A 20,997-nucleotide genomic window follows, 5' to 3' on the forward strand; every position below is an offset into this window, starting at 1 on the left:
AGTAGAGACGGGGTTTCACCATGTTGACCAGGATGGTCTCGATTTCTTGACCTCGTGATCCACCCGCCTCGGCCTCCCAAAGTGCTGGGATTACAGGAGTGAGCCGCCGCACCCGGCCCTACTTTGGGCTTCTGAAAGGGTAAAAAGAATACTTTATCCATTCTCTTTTGTTTTGTTTTGTTTTGAGAAGGAGTCTCACTCTGTCTCCCAGGCTGGAGTACAGTGGCGCAATCTCAGCTTACTGCAACCTCTGCCTCCCAAGTTCAAGCGACTCTCCTGCTTCAGCCTTCTGAGTAGATGGCATTACAGTCATGCACCACCACACCTGACTAATTTTTGTATTTTTAATAGAGACAGGGTTTTACCTTGTTGGTCAGGCTGGTCTCAAACTCCTGACCTCAAATGATCTGCCTGCCTCAGCCTCCCAAAGTGTCCGCCTTATCAATTCTTGTATTCCTAGAATATTAGCATGATACCTAGTATCTAATTATGTTTTGTTGAATAAAATTAATTCAGCATTACCATTTCCTGTACCTAGTACAGTCGTGCTTTGCTTAACAATGGGAATACGTTCTGAGAAATGTGTAATTAGGTGATTTTGTCATTGTACAAACATCATAGAATGTACCTATAAAAACCTAGATGATATTTATATATTTTTTTTCTTATGGAAAATCAAATGTCCCAGCACCATTACCGAATACTAATTATTTCCCCAATTTGATCTGCAATGCCAGTATCAAATGCCACATATCAGGTTTCTATGTGTACCCTCCTATAATCTGATGGGACCACTGTTGTATATGCAGTTCATCATTGACGGAAATATCATTATGCAGCTCATGGACTCTATACGCAAAGGCTGCCAAGAACTGATGGGATCAGAGATGAAGCAGTCAAAGTTCTATCCTCAAGGACTTTATAGTCTTATGGGAGAAATAGATACAGGCTTAAAACATCTAGGAACCGGCCGGGCGCGGTGGCTCACGCCTGTAATCCCAGCACTTTGGGAGGCCGAGGCGGGTGGATCACGAGGTCAACAGATCAAGACCATCCTGGTCAACACGGTGAAACCCCGTCTCTACTAAAAATACAAAAAATTAGCTGGGCATGGTGGCGCATGCCTGTAATCCCAGCTACTCAGGAGGCTGAGGCAGGAGAATTGCCTGAACCCAGGAGGCGGAGGTTGCAGTGAGCCGAGATCGCGCCATTGCACTCCAGCCTGGGTAACAAGAGCGAAACTCCGTCTCAAAAAAAAAAAAAAAAAAACATCTAGGAACCAAGACATTAGTGACAAATGTGATTTAACCCAAAGAGACTTAAGCACAAAGTATTGTGAGACTTTCCAGGAGGACTAATTGAAGTTGACTGAGGGGCAGAGGAGGTTCCACAAAGGAAGTGGCATTTGAGCTGGGACTGGTAGGACAGGTCATTGATTTATCAGTATAGATCATCATTTTGGTGATTAAAAATAGGTGACTTTATGTTTGTAATCCTAGCACTTTGGGAGGACAAGGGAGGAGTATCACTTGAAGCCAGGAGTTCGAGACCAGCCTGGGCAACAAAGCGAGACTCTTTGCCTTGCAAAAAAAATAAAATAACATAGCCAGGAGCAATGGCATATTCCCAGCTACCTGGGAGGATGAGGCATTAGGATCGTTTGACTCAAGAGGAGTTCAAGGCTGCAAACGACCTGTGATGGCACCACTACACTTCAGCCTGGGTGACACAGCAAGTCCCCAACTGGAAAAAAAAAAAAAAAGGTGACTTTAAACAAATGCTTCAGAAAACATTTTGTCCCCATATAGATATTATGTATCCTTAGGGCCAAAGGCAGAATGTTTTATACTTGGGTTCTGGAATTAGGACCTCAGAATCAAGATAAAGCCAAAACAGCTTTGGTTCTTGGTACACCAATGGGGGAAGATATTGCTTCCATGTGTAGAAATACATGCATAAAACACATTCAACTCAGAATGTCTTAGCATGCTGCTATTTCTACTCTTTAAAAACAAAATAAAGGCCGGGCACAGTGGTTCGTGCCTGTAATTCCAACACTTTTGGAAGCCGAGGAGGGTAGATGACCTGAGGTCAAGAGTTTGAGACCAGCCTGGCCAACGTGGTGAAACCCCGTCTCTACTAAAAATACAAAAAATTAGCCAGGTATGGTGGCATGCGCCTATAATCCCAGCTACTCAGGAGGCTGAGGCAGGAGAATAGTTGAATCTGGGAGGCGGAGGTTGTAGTGAGCCAACATCGCGCCACTGCACTCCAGCCTGGGTGACAGAGCAAGACTCCATCTCAAAAATAAAAGAATGGAATGGAGTGAAATGGAATGGAGTGGAGTGGAGTGGAATGGAATGGAATCTCTTGACCCCACTTCCTTGACTATCCCCCCATTTCTTTGATCTGCTTTGCAAAAAATTCCTTAAGTGATCTCTCTGTTTCCTGTTGTTGTTCTCCCATTCTGACTTAAATCCACTCTTGTCATGCTTTCACCCCTATCAGTGTGTCAGAACCATTCTTGTCAAGGTCAACAGTGACTTCATTTCTACTCAATCTAATTGTCAATTTCTAGTCTTCTTTCTACCTGACATATGACAAGCTTTTGATGCAATTGACCATTTCCTCTGTTATACTTTTCTCCCTTAATTTCTAGGATATCACTCCAATTTTTCTCCTACCTGACAGGTTATTCTTTTTCAGTCTCCTTTGCTGGTTCCTCCCTTCCCAGACCTCTTAATGTTGAAGGGCCCAGGCCTTACCCTTGGTCCTCTTCCCTGCCTACACTCCCTCCCTTGGTAATCATATCTCATAGTTTCAAGGGTTTAAATATAATCCATATTCCATTGATTCCAAAGTATTCACCTCTAGCCCAAACCTCTCTTCTGAACTCTATACACATGTGTCTTCAACTACCTACTTAACATGTCTAAAACTGAACCCTGATCCTTCCTCCTGCCTCATATAGAGACTTTGCCATCTCAGCTGATAGTAACTTCATCCTCCCAGTCTCAAAAGCAAAAATCCTGCAAGTCATTCTTGGAGTCATCAGGAAGTCATGTTGGCTCTATCTTTAAAATATATGCAGACTCCGGGCCAGGCACGGTGGCTCACGCCTTAATCCCTGCATTTTGGGAGGCCAAGGCAGGCAGATCACGTAGTCAGGAGTTAGAGACCAGCCTGGCCAACATGCTGAAAGCCTGTCTCTACTGAAAATACAAAAATTAGCCAGACATGGTGGCCAGCGCCTGTAGTCCCAGCTTTTTGGGAGGCTGAGGCAGGAGTTTTCAGTGTGCTGAGATCACACCACTGCACTCTAACCTGGGCAACAGGGTGAGACTGTCTCATGAAAAAAACAAAAACAAAACAAACACACACACACACACACACACACACAGACACAGACAGACATGCACAGAATCTGGCTAGGCATAGTGGCTTACGCCAGTAATCCCAGTACTTTGGGAGGTAGAGGCAAGAGGATCACTTGAGTTTAGGAGTTCAAGACCAGCCTGAGCAACATAGTGAAACCCTGCCTCTACAAAAAAAATTAAAAAATTAGTCAGGCTTGTGATGGCATACACCTGTGTTCCCAGCTACCCTGGAGGCTGAGGTGAGAGAATCACTTGAGCCTGGGAGATTGAGGCTGCAGTGAACTGTGATCACTCCAGCCTGGGTGACAGAGCAAGACCCATCCCCTTTTCTCTCTCTCTCTCTGTGTGTGTATGTATTTGCAGAATCTTCTTATCACCACCTCTACTGTTCAAGTTGCCATAGTCTCTCTCCAGCCACCTACTGTGGTAGGTTCCTACCTTGGACCCTTGTTCCACCCTGGACATACACAGTGCCCAACAATCTGTACTCAGCACTGCAGCCAGAGTGAAACTTGCACTGCTTTGCTCAAAATCCTCCAAAGGCCTCTCATTTTATTCCAAGAAAAAGTCCTTGCAGTGTCTTACAAGGCCCTTCATGGTCTACACTGCCTCCCCATCCCTGCCCTTACTTCTCTAGCCTCATCCAGGGCTTACTTTTTATTCTCAGACATGCCAGGTGTGCTCCTGGGTTTTCACACTGGCTGTTCCCTCTTCCTGGTATGCTCTTCTCCCAGAAATACACATGGCTGATACCCTCACTTTCCAGTCTTTGTTTAAATGTCACCATCTCGGCCAGGTGCGGTGGCTCATGCCTATAATCCTAGCGCTTTGGGAGGCTGAGGCGGATGGATCACCTGAGGTCAGGAGTTCAAGACCAGCCTGACCAACAGGGTTAAACCCCGTCTCTACTAAAAATTTGAAAAATAGCTAGGCATTGTGGCTGGCGCCTATAATCCCAACTACTCAGGAGGCTGAGGCAGGAGAATCACTTACACCCAGGAGGCGGAGGTTGCAGTAAGCCAAGATTATGCCACTGCACTCCAGCCTAAGGGACAAGAGTGAGACTTCGTCTCAAAAATAAAAGTCACCATCTCAATGAAGTCTACCTTTACCATGTTTTTAAAACCTGAAGTCAAAATAAATAAATAAATATTAAAAAAAAAAAAAAAACGTGGCCGGGCGCAGTGGCTCAAGCCTGTAATCCCAGCACTTTGGGAGGCCGAGGTGGGTGGATCACGAGGTCAAGAGATCGAGACCATCCTGGTCAACATGGTGAAACCCCGTCTCTACTAAAAATACAAAAAATTAGCTGGGCATGGTGGTGCGTGCCTGTAATCCCAGCTACTCAGGAGGCTGAGGCAGGAGAATTGCCTGAACCCGGGGGGGGCGGAGGTTGCGGTGAGCCGAGATCGCGCCATTGCACTCCAGCCTGGGTAACATGAGTGAAACTCCGTCTCAAAAAACAAAAACAACAAAAAAAAAAAAACGTGAAGTCGGCCACCATTCCCATTATTCCTTATTTCCCTTATGTGTTTTACTTTTTTTGCCCCTATAGTATGTATTACCTTCTAACATTCCATGTAATTTATACTAGAATATAAGCCACAGAAGGGCAGGAATCATGGTGTCTTGTTTCGTGGCATCTACCAAGCATGTGGAACAATGCTTAGCACATACTAGGCCTCTTGAAAAATACTTGTCAAATAATCATAGTTCTCTTTCTTGAGGACCCAAAATGCTTGTTTTTCACTCAATTTGCTTATCTAAGCAGACAGCAGGATAGGATAGGAAAAAGTAGGCTGATGACTGGGGTCTAGGGTCTAGCCTGGGGGCCACACTTGCTATTTGTGTGACCATGGGCTAATTATAGTTGGGCTGGTTTCTGAAAGTTTATCAAGCTATATACTTATGATATATACTTTTTTTTGTAGGTATATGTAAATTTTTGAAGTTTTTCTCTGTAAGACTCGGAAGGTAACTGGTAGTAACACTATGGGGAATATCTTCACATATTTTATCTCTATATGTAGACTTTTTAGAATAAAATTGAGACTCTACATGCTTTTTTACAAAACCATACATCATGAATTTTTTTATAACATGAAATATTCCTGCAGGGCATGATTTTTAATAGTTATGCAAGTACTTTGAAAAGAATAAGACATTGGCCGTGTGTGGTGACTCACTCCTGTAATCTCAGCACTTTGGGAGGCCAAAGCAGATAAATTGCTTGAGTCCAGGAGCTCAAGACCAGCCTGGGCAACATGGTGAAACCTCATTTCTACAAAAAAATACAAAAATTAGCCAGGCATGGTGGCATGCACCTGTAGTCCCAGCTACTTAGGAGGCTGAGGTGGGAGAACCACCAGAGCCCAGGAGGTTGAGGCTGCAGTGAGCTGTGATTGTGCCACTGCACTCCAGTCTGGGTGACAGAGTGAGACCCTGTTTCAAAAAAAAATAAAAACAAAAAAAGAATAAAACATCATGCAGTGTACCATGGAAATATCATTCTTCCTTTTTTAAGAAGTTAAATTTTTGTTTTAAAGGATTTTGATTTCTTCCTTTTTCCTATAGGAGACATGGTCTCAAAGTATCGAGAACCTTTGATCCACACCTTCCTGAGGGGAGTGAGAGACCCTGATGGTGCTCACAGGGCTAGCAGCTTGGCAAACCTTGGTGAGCTGTGCCAGAGACTGGACTTTCTACTGGGCTCCGTGGTCCATGAGGTATTGTATTTTGATTCCTTTCTCTAAAGCGTATTTCACTTGGACCTATGATGCATCTTGGGATTGGGAGTCAGGAGACCTGGGCTCTTTTTGCAGATCTGCCACTGCCTCCCTATGAGACAGGGCAAGTAAGTCATTGAACTTCCCGAGGCTTCATCTGTCACACATGTATATTGAAAGTTATGTTAGTCCAGTAGCTCACACCTGTAATCCCAGCACTTTAGGAGGCTGAGGTGGGTAGATTGCTTGAGGCCAGGAATCCAAAACCAGCCTGGTCAACACGGCGTAACCCTGTCTCTACTTACAAAAATCAGCCAGGCGTAGTGGTGCATGCCTGTAATCCCAGCTACTCAGGAGGCTTAGGCAAGAGAATCGCTTGAATCTGGGAGGCGGAGGTTGCAGTGAGCCAAGATCATGCCACTACACTCCAGCCTGGACAACAGAGCGAGACTCTGTCTCAAAAAAACCAAAACAAAATTATGTTAGTAAGGATTTCATAGTTGCAGCTGAGAGGAAGTCATTTTAGCCTACCTTGAGCAATAAAAGATGATTTATCATAAAGATTCCCATGTAACTGACACAATTGGAGAAACCTTTAGGAAGAGTAGATAGAACTTTACCCTGAGTCTCCGGGCCATCTGTGAGTCTTATTTTCACTCACAGAAAAATCTCAGGCAAATACTCTGACCCTCTTTGGCCCAGGTACCCTGTGTTCAGGGAGATGATGTTGTTTACCCAAAAAAAAAAAAACACTTAAGTTCCATATTTTGCTCAGCATTTCACACCCAGTGCCTGCTATGTAGTAGCAGTAAATGATCGAAAAGATGAATGGTGAACAGTCAAAATGATAGCCATACAAGGTGTCGGGGATAGAAGCTCCTCTGGTTTCAGAGCTTTTTTATCATTATTATTATTTTTTGAAACAGAGTTTCGCTCTGTCACCCAGGCTGGAGTGCAGTGGCACAATCTCGGCTCACTGCAACCTCTGCCTTCCAGGTTCAAGCCATTCTCCTGCCTCAGCCTCCCATGTAGCTAGGACCACAGACATGTGCCACCACACCCGGCTAATTTTTGTATTTTTAGTAGAGATGGAGTTTTGCCATGTTGGTCAGGCTGGTCTCAAACTCATGACCTCAGGTGATCCGCCCGCCTCAGCCTCCCAGAGTGCTAGGATTACAGGCATGGGCCACCGCACTTGAACTCAGAGTTTGTTATTTAATGAAATGTGTCTGTCACCCCTGGCCTCTATGAGTGTCTTCCTCTAGCCTCTTAAATTGTACCTTTGCCTTGTATGTATGTACTCATAAATATTTCAGTATATAGCTTGAGTATCTACTGTGTACACTCACTCTGCTATTTATAAATGATGATAGACAGAAAAAGACTAGTTAACATGTGGCCAGGAGTCTTTACTATCAATGTATATGACCACCTTAAATTGTTTTTTGGAAGAAGATGCCTTATAAGTTGATTATAAATAAGTGAAATACAGTTTAAATTACCTTTTTTTTGAGACAGAGTTTCGCTCTTGTTACCCAGGCTGGAGTGCAATGGCGCGATCTCGGCTCACCACAACCTCCGCCTCCTGGGTTCAGGCAATTCTCCTGCCTCAGCCTCCTGAGTAGCTGGGATTACAGGCACGCGCCACCATGCCCCGCTGATTTTTTGTATTTTTAGTAGAGACGGGGTTTCACCATGTTGACCAGGATGTTCTCGATCTCTTGACCTCGTGATCCACCCGCCTCGGCCTCCCAAAGTGCTGGGATTACAGGCGTGAGCCACCGCGCCCGGCCACAAATTACCTTTTTTTTGAGATGGAGTCTCTTACTCTTTCACCCAGACTGGAGTGCGGTGGCACATTATCGGCACACTGCAACCCCCATCTCCAAGTTTCAAGTAATTCTCCTGCATTAGCCTCTTGAGTAGCTGGGATTACAGGTACATGCCACCACACTCGGTTAATTTTTGTATTTTTAGTAGACATAGGGTTTTTCCATGTTGACCAGGCTGGTCTCGAACTCCTGATCTCAAGTGATTTACCTGCCTTGGCCTCCCAAAGTGCTGGGGTTGTAGGCATGAGCCACCACACCTGGCTAATTTTTATATTTGTAGTAGAGCCAGCGTTTTACCATGTTGGCCAAGCTGGCCTTGAAGTTCTGACCTCAGATGATCCACCTGCCTCAGCCTTCCAAAGTGCTGGGAATACAGGAATGAGCCACCACATCTGACCACCTGTTTATTGATAAGAGATCCAGACTTCTCATATAGAGCACATAACTTCCTAAGAACTACAACTTAGAAAACTGTAATGCTGGCTTCTTTTTACAACATTCAGTATGCTAGGGCTGACTACATTGAACAGTGAATCAAACCTGTGTGTGTGTGTGTGTGTGTGTGTGTGTGTGTAGGGACAGGGTCTTGCTCTATCACCTTGGCTGGAGTTTAGTGGCACAATCATAGCTTGCCACAGCCTTGAACTCGGCTCAAGCAGTCCTTCAACCTCAGCCTTGTAGGTAGCTGGGACTACTGGCACATGCCACCACACTCACCTAATCATTTTTTGTTTTTTGTAGAGACAGGGTCTCACTATGTTGCCCAGGCTGGTCTTGAATTCCTAGACTCAAGTGATCCTCCTGCCTTGGCCCCCCAAAGTGCTGGTGATGTAGGATTTTTCTTCTCAGACACTTTGCAAGCCAGGGACCTCTGGCCAGGAACACCCCACCCTGGCCTCACTCAGCCATGCTGGCATGCCCCAGCTCACCTGTGTTATAGCTTGTACCATGTTCCGCAGTTCCCAAGCTCTTGTACCACACCCAAGAAAAATGAGGATACACTGGACATTGAAGGGTGAGGAGGGCGGAGAATAATTGTATTAAGTGATGAAACAGCTCTCAGCAGAGAAGGGAGCTGGAGAGAGGACGTGAAGGGCAGGTTGTCTTCCGCAATGTCAAGTTGTCTCTTCCATGACATCCACCCATCTCCCCCTCTGCTGATGTCTGAAGCACAAGATTCATGCTGATTCATTTGTGAGTATGCAAAAAAAAAGGTTAAAACAAAGGCACCACTCAAAGGTGGGCGCAACAGTATAGGAAACCAATTAAGAAAGGGTAGGTATATGTAAAATAGGTGAATGGTGGGGACCAATCAGAGGAAAGTATGTCAAACAAGAAGACAAGTTTTCAATCCAGTCAGAGTTTAACTTGTAGCTTGGCTTTTGGGCTTTAAACTCTCTTGGGCTTGGAGGTGAGGTTTCACCAGGTACCTGCCCCTATCCACCTAGGCATTTGGCTGCCTCCTGTAGATGTCACTGAGATTACAGGTGTCAGCCATTGCACCTGGCCTTTTTTTTTTTTTTTTTCACTAGGTTATTTTTAAGACAAGGTATGATTTCTCATTTTCTGTTCTCAGCATAAATTTTAATTCTTTCTAGTGGAACCAAAACCTCCTGAACCCCTTTCAGTGTCATCCAAATCTTAAACTTCTTCTATTCCTGGATAAAAAAAAAATTGTTCACAAATGAGCTATGCACCTTTTTTCCTTTTTTGACTTCAAACTTTTTTTGTTTTTGAGACAGAGTCCCACTCTGTCGCCCAGGCTAGAGTACAGTGGCGTGATCTCAGCTCACTGCAGCCTCCGCCTCCCAGGTTCAATCGATGCTCTTGCCTTAGCCTCCCAAGTAGCTGGGATTACAGGTACTCATCACCATGCCCAGCTAATTTTTGAATTTTTAGTAGAGATAGGGTTTCACCATGTTGGCCATACTGGTCTCAAACTCCTGACCTCAAGTGATCCGCCCACCTCAGCCTCCCAGAGTGCTGTGATTATAGGCGTGAGCCACCCCACCCGCCAACTTCAAACTTTTCTTTGCCAAAATAGAACAGTATACCACCAACATTTACACTATAATCTTTCTCTCGACACCAGCTTCTACATCTATAAAGTGTTTTGCAGCCAAACCAGACCATGGAGCCACTCTTCCATAACACCCAGAAGGAAGGGCTATCTGAGTGTCCATTTTCACAATAACTTTCTTTGTGGATGATATTGTATCATAGGTCAATATGTCATAGCCGGCAGGCTGCATGGACCCCTGGGTTGAGGCCGTGGGTTGTTCAGAGAGCAGGGCAAAGCGAGCTGCATGCTGCCCTCCTCTGTAGGCTGGGCCTGCTAGCTGGGGAAAATGGCATGTGTCTTATCAAAGTAGGGCATGGCAGAATGAAAAGGTGAATGGAGAGGATCAAATATTTTTGTTTGTTTGTGACGGAGTCTTGCTCTGTCGCCCAGGCTGGAGTGCCGTGGTGCAGTCTCAACCCACTGCTACAGTCTCAACTCACTGCTGCCTCTGCCTCCCAGGTTCCAGCAGTGAGAGGATCAAATCTTAAAAAGGACCTACTGAGGGGACTTTTTCCTTTTTTTTTTGAGATGGAATCTCGCTTTGTTCTCCAGGCTGTAGTACAGCGGTGCAATTTCAGCTCATTGCAACCCCCACCTCCTGGGCTCAAGCGATTCGCCTGTCTTAGCCTCCTAAATAGCTGGGATTACAGGCGTGAGCCACCATGCCCAGCTAATTTTTGTGTTTTTAGTAGAGATGGGATTTCACCATCTTGGCCAGCTAGTCTCTAACTCCCAATCTCAGGTGATGCCAGCACCTCGGCCTCCCGAAGTGCTAGGATTACAGGTGAGAGCCACCAAGCCCAGCCCTGAGAGGGAATTTTCTTCAATGTCTGGCAGTTGTGTCATATCAGTAAGCAGAGAAGCACACTCACAAATGTATGCATTCACTTGCATTTATGGTATTTCCTGATTCTTAAGCTTTATATATTTTGCTTTATTTAGTTATAAGGGCTACTCTTGTCATTAAATTTTAACCTAGGATTTTCAGGAAAGTTACATGTTAGTTCTTTCCTTTGAGTCTTCTCTAAGGGATCACCAGGCATACCCCTGTTCCCCAGTTTTATATCTTCTTTTTTTAATAACTTGAAACAATAATTTTAAGCACCTACTTAAAACCCAAGTGCTCTAATATATGTGAACAGTTAGGCATCTCATCCTGTTTTAGATGGACTTAGCAAATCCTTGTTCTTTAGTATGATTAACTTGTAATACTTAAGAGGTCTATTTGGTTATATTGTCTGAAGATTTCAGAATAGTGTAACTTTTCTGGGTCTGATATTGAAATGATTCCCACAATTTTTTCTTTGTTTTCTTGGTCTCTTTACATAACTCAAACCAAACTGAACTGTAAACCATGTACTAAAACAAGTTGCTGGTCTATGATCTGAACCAAACCCAGTTGTATTTATTTATTTTGAGATGAAGTTTTGCTTTGTTGCTCAGGCTAGAGTGCAATGACACGATCTCAGCTCACGGCAACGTCTGCCTCCTGGGTTCAAGTGATTCTCCTGCCACTGCCTCCCGAGTAGCTGGGATTACAGGCACATGTTACCACATCCAACTAATATTTGTATTTTTAGTAGAGATGGGGTTTCACCATGTTGGTCAGGCTGGTCTCAAACTCCTGACCTCAGGTGATCTACCTGCCTCAGCCTCCCAAAGTGCTGGGATTACAGGCATGAGTCACTGCACCTGATCTTCCAAATATTATTATTTTTAAATAATGGCTTTATTGAGATAGACTACACACTATACAATTCATCCATTTAAAGTGTGTAATAGTTCAGGTCAGGTGCAGTGGCTCACTCCTATAATCCCAACGCTTTGGGAGGCCAAGGCAGGCAAATCACTTGAGGTCAGGAGTTCAAGACCAGCCTGGCCAACATGGTGAAGCCCCCTCTCTACCAAAAATACAAAATACATTAGCCAGGCGTGTTGGCACATGCCTGTAATCCCAGCTACTCAGGAGGCTGAGGCAGTAGAATCGCTTGACCACAGGGGGCAGAGGTTGCAGTGAGCTAAGACCGCACCACTGCACTCCAGCCTGGGTGACAGAGTGAGACTTTGTCTCAAAAAAAATTAAAAATTTTTTTAAAATGAAGTGTACAATTCAATGGTTTTTAGTACATTCAGAGTTATTGGTACAATCACACACACATTTTTTTTTTAGAGATGGGGATCTCGCTATGTTGTCCAGGCTGCTCTCAAACTCCTGGACTCAAGTGATCCACCTGCCTCAGCCTCGGAGTAGCTGGGACTATAGCTACACATCACCATGTCCAGTTTACAAAAAAAGAAAGAAAGAAAGAAAATTTAAAATAGCCATGAATTTCAGAAAAATGTTCCCCATCTCCAAGTGGACCAGCTGAGACTTGATGGGATCTATATGCTTTATAAAACGAATGAACCTGAACAGTACCTGAATATCACAGCTTCTGAACTCAAAACATTGAGACTATATTTCTTTTTGAATTCCTAGACTCTTCTCTTCTACAGGAAACTGTAGCATGCTAGCAGCATATGATTTACTATCAAAAGTGTTAGAGAAATTGCTTGGTTTTGGTAGATTAAGAAGATTCAGCTAAAGCAGATTTTGTAACATTCAAGAAACATCTGTCAAGAGACCCACCTGACCTATTAACAAAAGATAACAAAACTGCCAGACACACTTGGGAATGGAATGAATGAGAGCCCAGCTATACCATCTGTTTACCTGCATTCACTTGAGCAAATGACTTTGAGCTCAGTTTCTTGATCTAGAAAATGGGATGAAAATACCTATAATGCAAGATTGTTACAAGTATATGTTTGATATAATGATTCAACAATTTTATTGAGCGCCTACTACATGCCAAGCAGTATTCTGGACACCTAAGACATACCACTCTTCAAAATAGGCAATGATTCCCGTCTTCATAGAGCTTCCATTCTAGAGAGAGTAGACTGATAATAAATGCTATATATAATCAATAAGTAAAGTATCTAATATATTAGACAATGATAAGTGCTGTGGAAAAAAGAAAAAGTAAAGTAAGGGAAACTGATCAGGATTATAGTCTTAGGTGGTAGGGCAGTTTCAGTGCTAAACAGGGCATCAAGTGAACCTTACTCAGAAGGTGACATTCTAGTAAAGACATTTTATTTTTCTACATTAAGATTTTTCTTAAGGAACATCTTGGGCCGGGCACGGTGGCTCAAGCCTGTAATCCTAGCACTTTGGGAGGCCGAGGCGGGTGGATCACGAGGTCAAGAGATCGAGACCATCCTGGTCAACATGGTGAAACCCCGTCTCTACTAAAAATAAAAAAATTAGCTGGGCGTGGTAGTGCATGCCTGTAATCCCAGCTACTCAGGAGGCTGAGGCAGGAGAATTGCCTGAACCCAGGAGGCGGAGGTTGCGGTGAGCCGAGATCGCGCCATTGCACTCCAGCCTGGGTAACAAGAGTGAAACTCCGTCCCCAAAAAAAAAAAAAAAAAAAGAAACGGAACATCTTGGTCATTTGAAGGGGGCTGATGATGACAGTGATGAGGATGAGCATCAAGGAAATAAGAACAGGCCGGGTATAGTGGCTCATGCCTATAATCCCAGCACTTTGGGAGGCTGAGGTGGGTGGATGACCTAAGGGTCAGGAGTTCGAGACCAGCCTGGCCAACATGGTGAAACCCCATCTCTACCAAAAATATAAAGATTAGCTGGAAGTGGTGGCGAGCACCTGTAATCTCAGCTACTCAGGTGACTGAGGCAGGAGAATCACTTGAGCCTGGGAGGCAGAGGTTGCAGTGAGCCGAGATTGTACCACTGCGCTCCAGCAAGACTCCATCTAAAAAAAAAAAAAGGAAATAAGAACAGAGTGACCAATGTCCTCTAGATGTCCCCAGCCATATGTTTTCAAAACAACTGCCGTGTTAGGGGCTGAGGATACAAAAACCCTGTCAGATACCACCTTGTCTTCTGGGCATGGGTAATCTGGTGGAAGACATAAGACATCAGTGATTACAATTACGGTCTACTGGAATAGGTGCTATGGGAGCACCTTTGAGGAGTCCCTTGGTCAGGTTCAGGTATTGGCAAAGATGTCCTGGAGGAAGAGATCCTTGGAGCTGAATCCAGAGAGCAAGTAGAAATTAGGCAGGCATAAAAGGCAGAAGTGAGCATTTCAGCAGAGGGAGTAGCTGTGCAAAGGCCATGAGACGGCCTGACATGTTTAGGAAGGTCCCCAAGGCTGGAGTGAAGGGGTGGGGGGTTAGTTGGTGGCAGAAGCTGAGGCAAGAAAGGGCAGGCAGGGACCACATCATGAAAGGCCTTGTTACTTTATGGCTTCCTGGCTCACAGCAAGAATCAAGCTTTGCTTATTTAGCCTTTGAAAATGAAGTGCAAATAGGTAATGGGTTGTTTGCCTACCATGTGTGCTGACACAAAGAAAAGCACCATTTGTGACCCTAGGACCTCCTTTATGATTCAGCCTTAAAACTAAGGTGAGGGCCAGGCGCTGTGGCTTACACCTGTAATTCCAGCACTTTGGGAGGCCAAGGCAGGTGGGTCACGAGGTCAAGAGATCGAGACCATCCTGGCCAACGTGGTGAAACCCCATTTCTACTAAAAGAAATACAAAAAATTAGCTGGTCATGGTGGTGTGCGCCTGTAATATCAGCTACTCGGGAGGCTGAGGCAGGAGAATCACTTGAATGTGGGAGGCAGAGGTTGCAGTGAGTCAAGATCACATCACTGCACTCCAGCCTGGCAACAGAGCAAGACTCCATCTCATAAAAAAAAAAAACAAAAACTGAGGTGAGGAACTGCTGCTTTGGGGTCCTTCCTGGCAAGCCTCTTGTCCAGTGACCCTGCCCCACTTCTCGAGACCTGGACCATTTTTACAGAATCAATCCCAGGAGTGTTCTTGTAAACACCACAAGGGCAAAACCCATTTTGATTCACTTTGTCATACCTCCTACTACCTATCACAGTGCTTGGTATATAGTGGATGCTAAGTGTTGGCTGATTAATACAGTATTTAATGAAGAATGGGGAAGGCTGGTTGAAAAAGCTAGTTCCTATGTGTTTCAAAAATAGTCATAGCAAGCCTGGGCACGGTGGCTCACACCTTTAACCTCAACAATTTGGAAGACTGAGGTGGGCAGATCACTTGAGGTCAGGAGTTCAAGACCAGCCTGGGCAACATGGTAAAATCCCATCTCTACCAAGAAGTACAAAAATTAGCCAGGTGTGGTGGTATACCCCTGTAGCCTCCAGCTACTCAGGAGGCTGAGGTGGGAGAACCACTTGAAGCTGGGAGGCAGAAGCTGCAGTGAGCTGTGATAGTACCACTATACTCCAGCCTGGGCAACAGAGTGAGACTGTGTCTGAAAAAAAATAGTCATAACAGCATAGCAAGCACTCTATACTCCTGAGTGCCTTACAGATGTCAACTGATCCAGTTTTCATAGAGGGAACTGAGGCACAGAGAAATAAGTTGCCAAGGTTGTGCAACTAGAAGTTGAATGCGGGCAGTTGGTTTCAGAATTCATGTTCCTAACCAGTCTTCTATATTGTCTCTCAATAAATGTTTTCATACCAGGCACAGTGGCTCACACCTGTACTCCTAGCACTTTGGGAGGCCAAGGTGAGCAGATCATTTGAGCCCAGGAGTTCAAAACCAGCCTGGGCAACATAGTGAGACCCTGTGTCTACAAAAAGTAAAAAAAAAAAAAAAAAAAAAAATAGGGGCATGGTGATACATGCCTGTAGTCCCAGTTACTTGGGAGAGTGAGGCGGAAGGATCACCTGACCCTGGGGAGGTCAAGGCCGTAGTGAGTTGCACTCCAGTGTGAGTAACAGAGTGAGACCCTATTTCAAAAAAATAAATCAAAAATAAATGTTTTCAGGCTGGGCGCGGTGGCTCACACCTGTAATCCCAGCACTTTGGGAGGCCGAGGCGGATGGATTATGAGGTCAAGAGATCGAGACCATCCTGGCCAACATGGTGAAACCCCATCTCTACTAAAAATACAAAAAAATTAGCCGGGCATGGTAGCAGGCGCCTGTGGTCCCAGCTACTTGGGAGGCTGAGGCAGAAGAATCACTTGAACCCAGGAGGCGGAGAGTGAGCCAAGATGGCACCACTGCACTCTGGCCTGGTAACAGAGCAAGACTCCATCTCAAAAATAAATAAATAAATGTTTTCAGTTCGTTTGTAAAGTTGCTTTTGTGCCCTGGAAGCTGCATAGAATTGCCATATGAGAAAAGCTACACACAGGAAGAGTCATATAGCTCTGGTTTTAAATAGAGCTTGCTTTTGGCAGTGAGACTTCAGAAGGCAGTATTTTCTCTTTGATTTGAAAAAAAAACAGATGTTTTCATCCCATCTAATTTCTCTCTCTTCCTTTTAGATGTTCCTTCTTTTTTTTTTTTTTTTTTTTTTTTCTGGAGTTGGGAGTTTTGCTCTTATTGCCCAGGCTGGAGTGCAATGGCACAATCTCAGCTCACTGCAGCCTTTGCCTCCTGGGCTCAAGCGATTCTCCTACCTTAGCCTCCCAAGTAGCTGGAATTATAGGCATGCGCCACCACACCCAACTAATTTTGTATTTTCAGTAAACACAGAGTTTCTCCATGTTGATCAGACTGGTCTCAAACTCCTGACCTCAGGTGATCCACCTGCCTCAACCTCCCAAAGTGCTGGGATTATGTGTGAGCCACCACACCTGGCCTAGATGTTCCTTCTTATGTAGCATCCCATACTCGCCTTGTTTTCAGTGCCAAACCAGCTACCTTGGGTGGACTACAAGTTTGAACATGCTTGGATATCTGCCAGTCCTAGTATTTCAGCCTCTGAGTCCTCCTGTAGTTAGATAACTCTAGTTCATTCACATGGAAAGAGTGGGGTATTTGGCCTGGCTCTTAAGTAGTTCTTTATTCATTCATTTATTCATTCAACAAATATGTAATGAGCACTTACCCTGTGCTAGTTGGGACTAGAGCCAAGCCATATGCTCTGTGCTAGGGACCCAGCTGTGAACACAACAAAGTCCTTGTCCTCCTGAACCTGACTTCTGGAGAGGAGAGGTAGGCAGTAAACAAGTGAACATAGATATCCTGATGTATACTGTGCCAGGGGATGATAACCATTAAAGAGATAAATTTAGTAAGATAAGGGGCCCAAAGGGAGTTTGCTATTGTCTTGAATAGACAGGAAAAGCTTTCCTGACAAGTGACCTTTTTTTTTTTTTTTTTTTTTTTGAGAGAGAGTCTCACTCTGTTGCCCAGGCTAGAGTACAGTAGCATGATCCTAGCTCACTGCAACCTCCACCTCCTGGGTTCAAGCAATTCTCTTGCCTCCTGAGTAGCTGGGACTACAGGCATGGGCCACCACACCGAGCTAATTTTTTTGGTATTGTTTTAGTAGAGATGGGGTTTCACTATGTTACCCAGGCTGGTCTCAAACTCCTGAGCTCAGGCAACCTGCCCGCCTCAGCCTCCCAAAGTGCTGATATTACAGGAATGAGCCACCGTGCCCAGCTGACAAGTGACATCTGAGCAAAGATGTAAGGAAGCAAAGGGTTGATCCGGAAACTTAGGGAGGGAGCATTCCAGGTGGAGGGAGATGCGAATGCAGAGGCCGTGCAGCAGTGCAGGCTGGATGCTGGAGAAGAGTAAGACCAATGTGGCTTGAAAGAAGAATAGGAGTTGGCACCAGAAAGGCAGTGGCCAGTCCCAGTGGAGCCTTGTAGGGACTTTGGCTTTCCTTGTGAGTGAGATGGGAAGCCAGGGCGGAAGAATGAAATTATCTAACTTTGTTTATTGATTCATTTATGGAGACAGAGCCTCACTCTGTTGCCCAAGCTGCAGTACAGTGCCACAGTCTCGACTCACTGCAACCTCCGCCTCCCGGGTTCAAGCAATTCTGTTATCTCAACTTCTCAAATAGCTGGGACTACAAGCATGCGCCACCATACCCGGCTAATTTTTTTCTGGTTTTAGTAGAGACAGTTTCACCATGTTGCCCAGGCTGGTCTCAAACTCCTGAGTTCAGGCATTCTATTCACCTCAACCTCCCAAAGGGCTAGGATTATAGGCATGAGCCACTGTGTCTAGCTGATCTAACATCTTTTAAAAACTTACTGTACAGGAGGCTGAGGCAGGAGAATTGCTTGAACCAGGAGGCAGAGGTTGCAATGAGCCGAGATTGCATCACTGCACTCCAGCTTTGGCGACAGAGCGAGACTTCATCTTAGAAAAAAAAAGTTACTGTTGCCGGGCATGGTGGCTCACGCCTGTAATTTCAGCGCTTTGGGAGGCCAAGGCAGGCAGATCACCTGAGGTCAGGAGTTCGAGACCAGCTTGGTCAACATGGTAAAACCCCATCTCTACTAAAAATATAAAAATTAGCCAGGCATGATGGCAGGTTCCTGTAATCACAGCTACTTGGGAGGCTGAGGCAGGAGAATCACTTGAACTTGGGATGTGAAGGTTGCAGTAAGCCGAGCTCACACTACTGCACTCTAGCCTGAACAACAGAACAAGACTCTGTCTCAAAAAATAAATAAATAAAATAAAGATAAAAAGTTAACTGTGGCTTCTTCTAGGACAGCTCTTTCAGTGTTCCATTAAAGCTCTTTGAAGTCTCAAAATTGCTTAGCTCCAGAGTGTGCTGGTAGAGAAGGAACTTGAGCTTTAAGAAACTTGTCTTCGCAAATAGAAGGAATTCTCCTTCATGAGCATCTATCTCCCAAGTATGCTAGAAGACAGAAAAAGGACCCAATCTCTTCCTTTAAGGAAGTTTCAGTAGCGTGTGTGAAATGCAGAGGAATAAATAGACAGTGGGTGGGAGTGACATAATAGAGCCAGCACCAAGCACTGAGGGACCCAGAGCTGGGACCTTGGGTTAACTTGTCAAGACATCAAGAAGGGGCCGGGCGCGGTGGCTCAAGCCTGTAATCCCAGCACTTTGGGAGGCCGAGGCGGGTGGATCACAAGATCAAGAGATCGAGACCATCCTGGTCAACATGGTGAAACCCCATCTCTACTAAAAATACAAAACATTAGCTGGGCATGGTGGCGCGTGCCTGTAATCCCAGCGACTCAGGAGGCTGAGGCAGGAGAATTGCCTGAACCCAGGAGGCGGAGGTTGTGGTGAGCCGAGATCGCGCCATTGCACTCCAGCCTGGGTAACAAGAGTGAAACTCCGTCTCCAAAAAAAAAAAAAAAAAAAAAAAAAGACATCAAGAAGGTTACGTCGATCAATGTTAGCCAGGCAGAGGAAGAGGAGAAGCGTAACCTATTTTGATACAAAATTGAATAGCTTCTCGTCTGAGAAATCACCAAACTGGAGGATGATGCCAGTGTAGCGGGAAGGCCTGGAGGCCCTGAGGGCCCTAGAATGGGAAACTGCCATGGCTTCCTCAGAGGCTTTGGTAGCAGCATGCAATACTGGGCTCACAGCCATGGTCAAGGCTGGACCCGAGGCTATGGAACTCACAGAGGCACAGCTGAGGACAAAAAGTGGATACTCATCACCAAACTGGGCCTCCTGATCAAGGACATGAAGACCAAGTCCCTGGAGACCTATCTCTTCTCCCTGCCCATCAACGAGTGTGGTATCATTGGCTTTTTTCAGGGGGTATCTCTCATGGATGAGGCTTTGAAAATTATGCTTGTATAGAAACAGATCTGCACTGGCTTGTGCAACAGATTCAAGGCATTTGCTACTGTTGGGAACTACAGTGGCCACATCAGTCTAGGTGTTAAGTGCTCCAGGGAGGTAAGTGCTGTCGTCCAAGGGGCCACCATCCTGGCCAAGCTTTCCATTGTCCCTATGTGGACAGATTACTGGGGGAACAAGATCAGCAAGCCCTATACTGCCCCTTGTACGGTGACAGGCTGCTGTAGCTCTGGGTTAGTACACCTTATCCCTGCCCCCAGGGACAATGGCATCATCTTGACCCCTGTGCCCAAGATGCTGCTGCTGATGGCCAGTATTGACAGCTGCCACACCTCAGCCAGGGGCTGTACCGCCACCCTGGGCAACTTCACCAAGGCCACCTTTGATGCCATCTCCAGGGCCTAAATCTGCCTGACCCCCAAACTCTGGGAAGAGACTATTCCCCAAGCCTCCCTGTCAGGAATTCACTGACCATCTCAACAAGACCCACACCAGAGTCTCCATGCAGAAGACCAAGGCTCCAGCTGTGGCTACAACATAAGGTTTCGTACAAGAAGAATAAAGTGAATTAAACCTGTTAAAAATAATAAGCAGAAGAAAATGAAATTGAACAAACCAGCCACCATAATTCCTTCTAACGACATGTGGTCTGGGGGTATCAGTGCCCTTCCTCTCTGGCTGTAGCTCTTTGGCATCTGAAGAAAGTTATCCTAACTATTGGGTGGTCCAGATTTGGGCACTGTCTGCTATGATGGTGCCAGCTAGTCGGGAAGAAATGTAAAGTATAGGCTCAACTCTTCTACAGTCACTGTACTGGGAATTCAGGTTTTTCCTCTCTATTGATGTCAAGAATTAACCTGTAGAGAACATTTTTTTTTTCAATTTCTCCTTGTTCTTGTCTGTGTTGTCTAAAACCAAATCTTGATAGGTTCTTTCATCTTTATCACTCTCTATGAGAACTAAATATGATTTAAGTGAACCACAGTGAGAGGCTTGTCCTCAGTACAGCAAATAAGACGTGCTCCAGGTAACAAGTCCAGCCTCCTTTTAACCTGGTGCCTAGAATTCCACATACCTGAGCTTTGATTGCTGATGCAAAGCTACTGCCTCTGATCCCACTGAATGATCTGAATTTATTACCAGTTTTGCCAGTACAGTTTGAGGATACGTAGACCCCTGACATGTGGCTTCAGATAAATGTTACGGGAAACTCCAAGGAAGCTAAGTATCTGCCATGGTTTATTTCATGGCAGGTTGAGTAAGCCAAGCTCCTAAGAATGATTGGCCACACTATCTTTGCTGTTAAGGTTTCTTGGTTTACAGATAGTAAAGTTTCAGGCAAGT

General features: G+C 45.1%; 1 protein-coding gene and 1 pseudogene across 6 annotated transcripts in view; one reads left to right on the plus strand and one right to left on the minus strand.

The window, feature by feature from the left end:
• TANGO6 (transport and golgi organization 6 homolog) overlaps positions 1-20,997 on the plus strand; it is a 253,736-nt gene that overhangs the window by 187,488 nt on the left and 45,251 nt on the right. For all 6 annotated transcript variants that reach the window (XM_032284269.1, XM_032284271.1, XM_032284272.1 and 3 more), the window contains one exon: positions 5,952-6,103. In XM_032284269.1, the coding sequence (XP_032140160.1) occupies positions 5,952-6,103 (152 nt within the window). The remainder of the gene's footprint in view (positions 1-5,951; positions 6,104-20,997) is intronic.
• Positions 9,457-10,312, minus strand: LOC116555562 (annotated as a pseudogene).

This window comes from Sapajus apella, unplaced genomic scaffold (assembly GCF_009761245.1).
Source record: "Sapajus apella isolate SASKATOON/1434 unplaced genomic scaffold, GSC_monkey_1.0 scaffold15, whole genome shotgun sequence".
In the NCBI taxonomy this organism is placed as follows: Eukaryota; Metazoa; Chordata; class Mammalia; order Primates; family Cebidae; genus Sapajus; species Sapajus apella.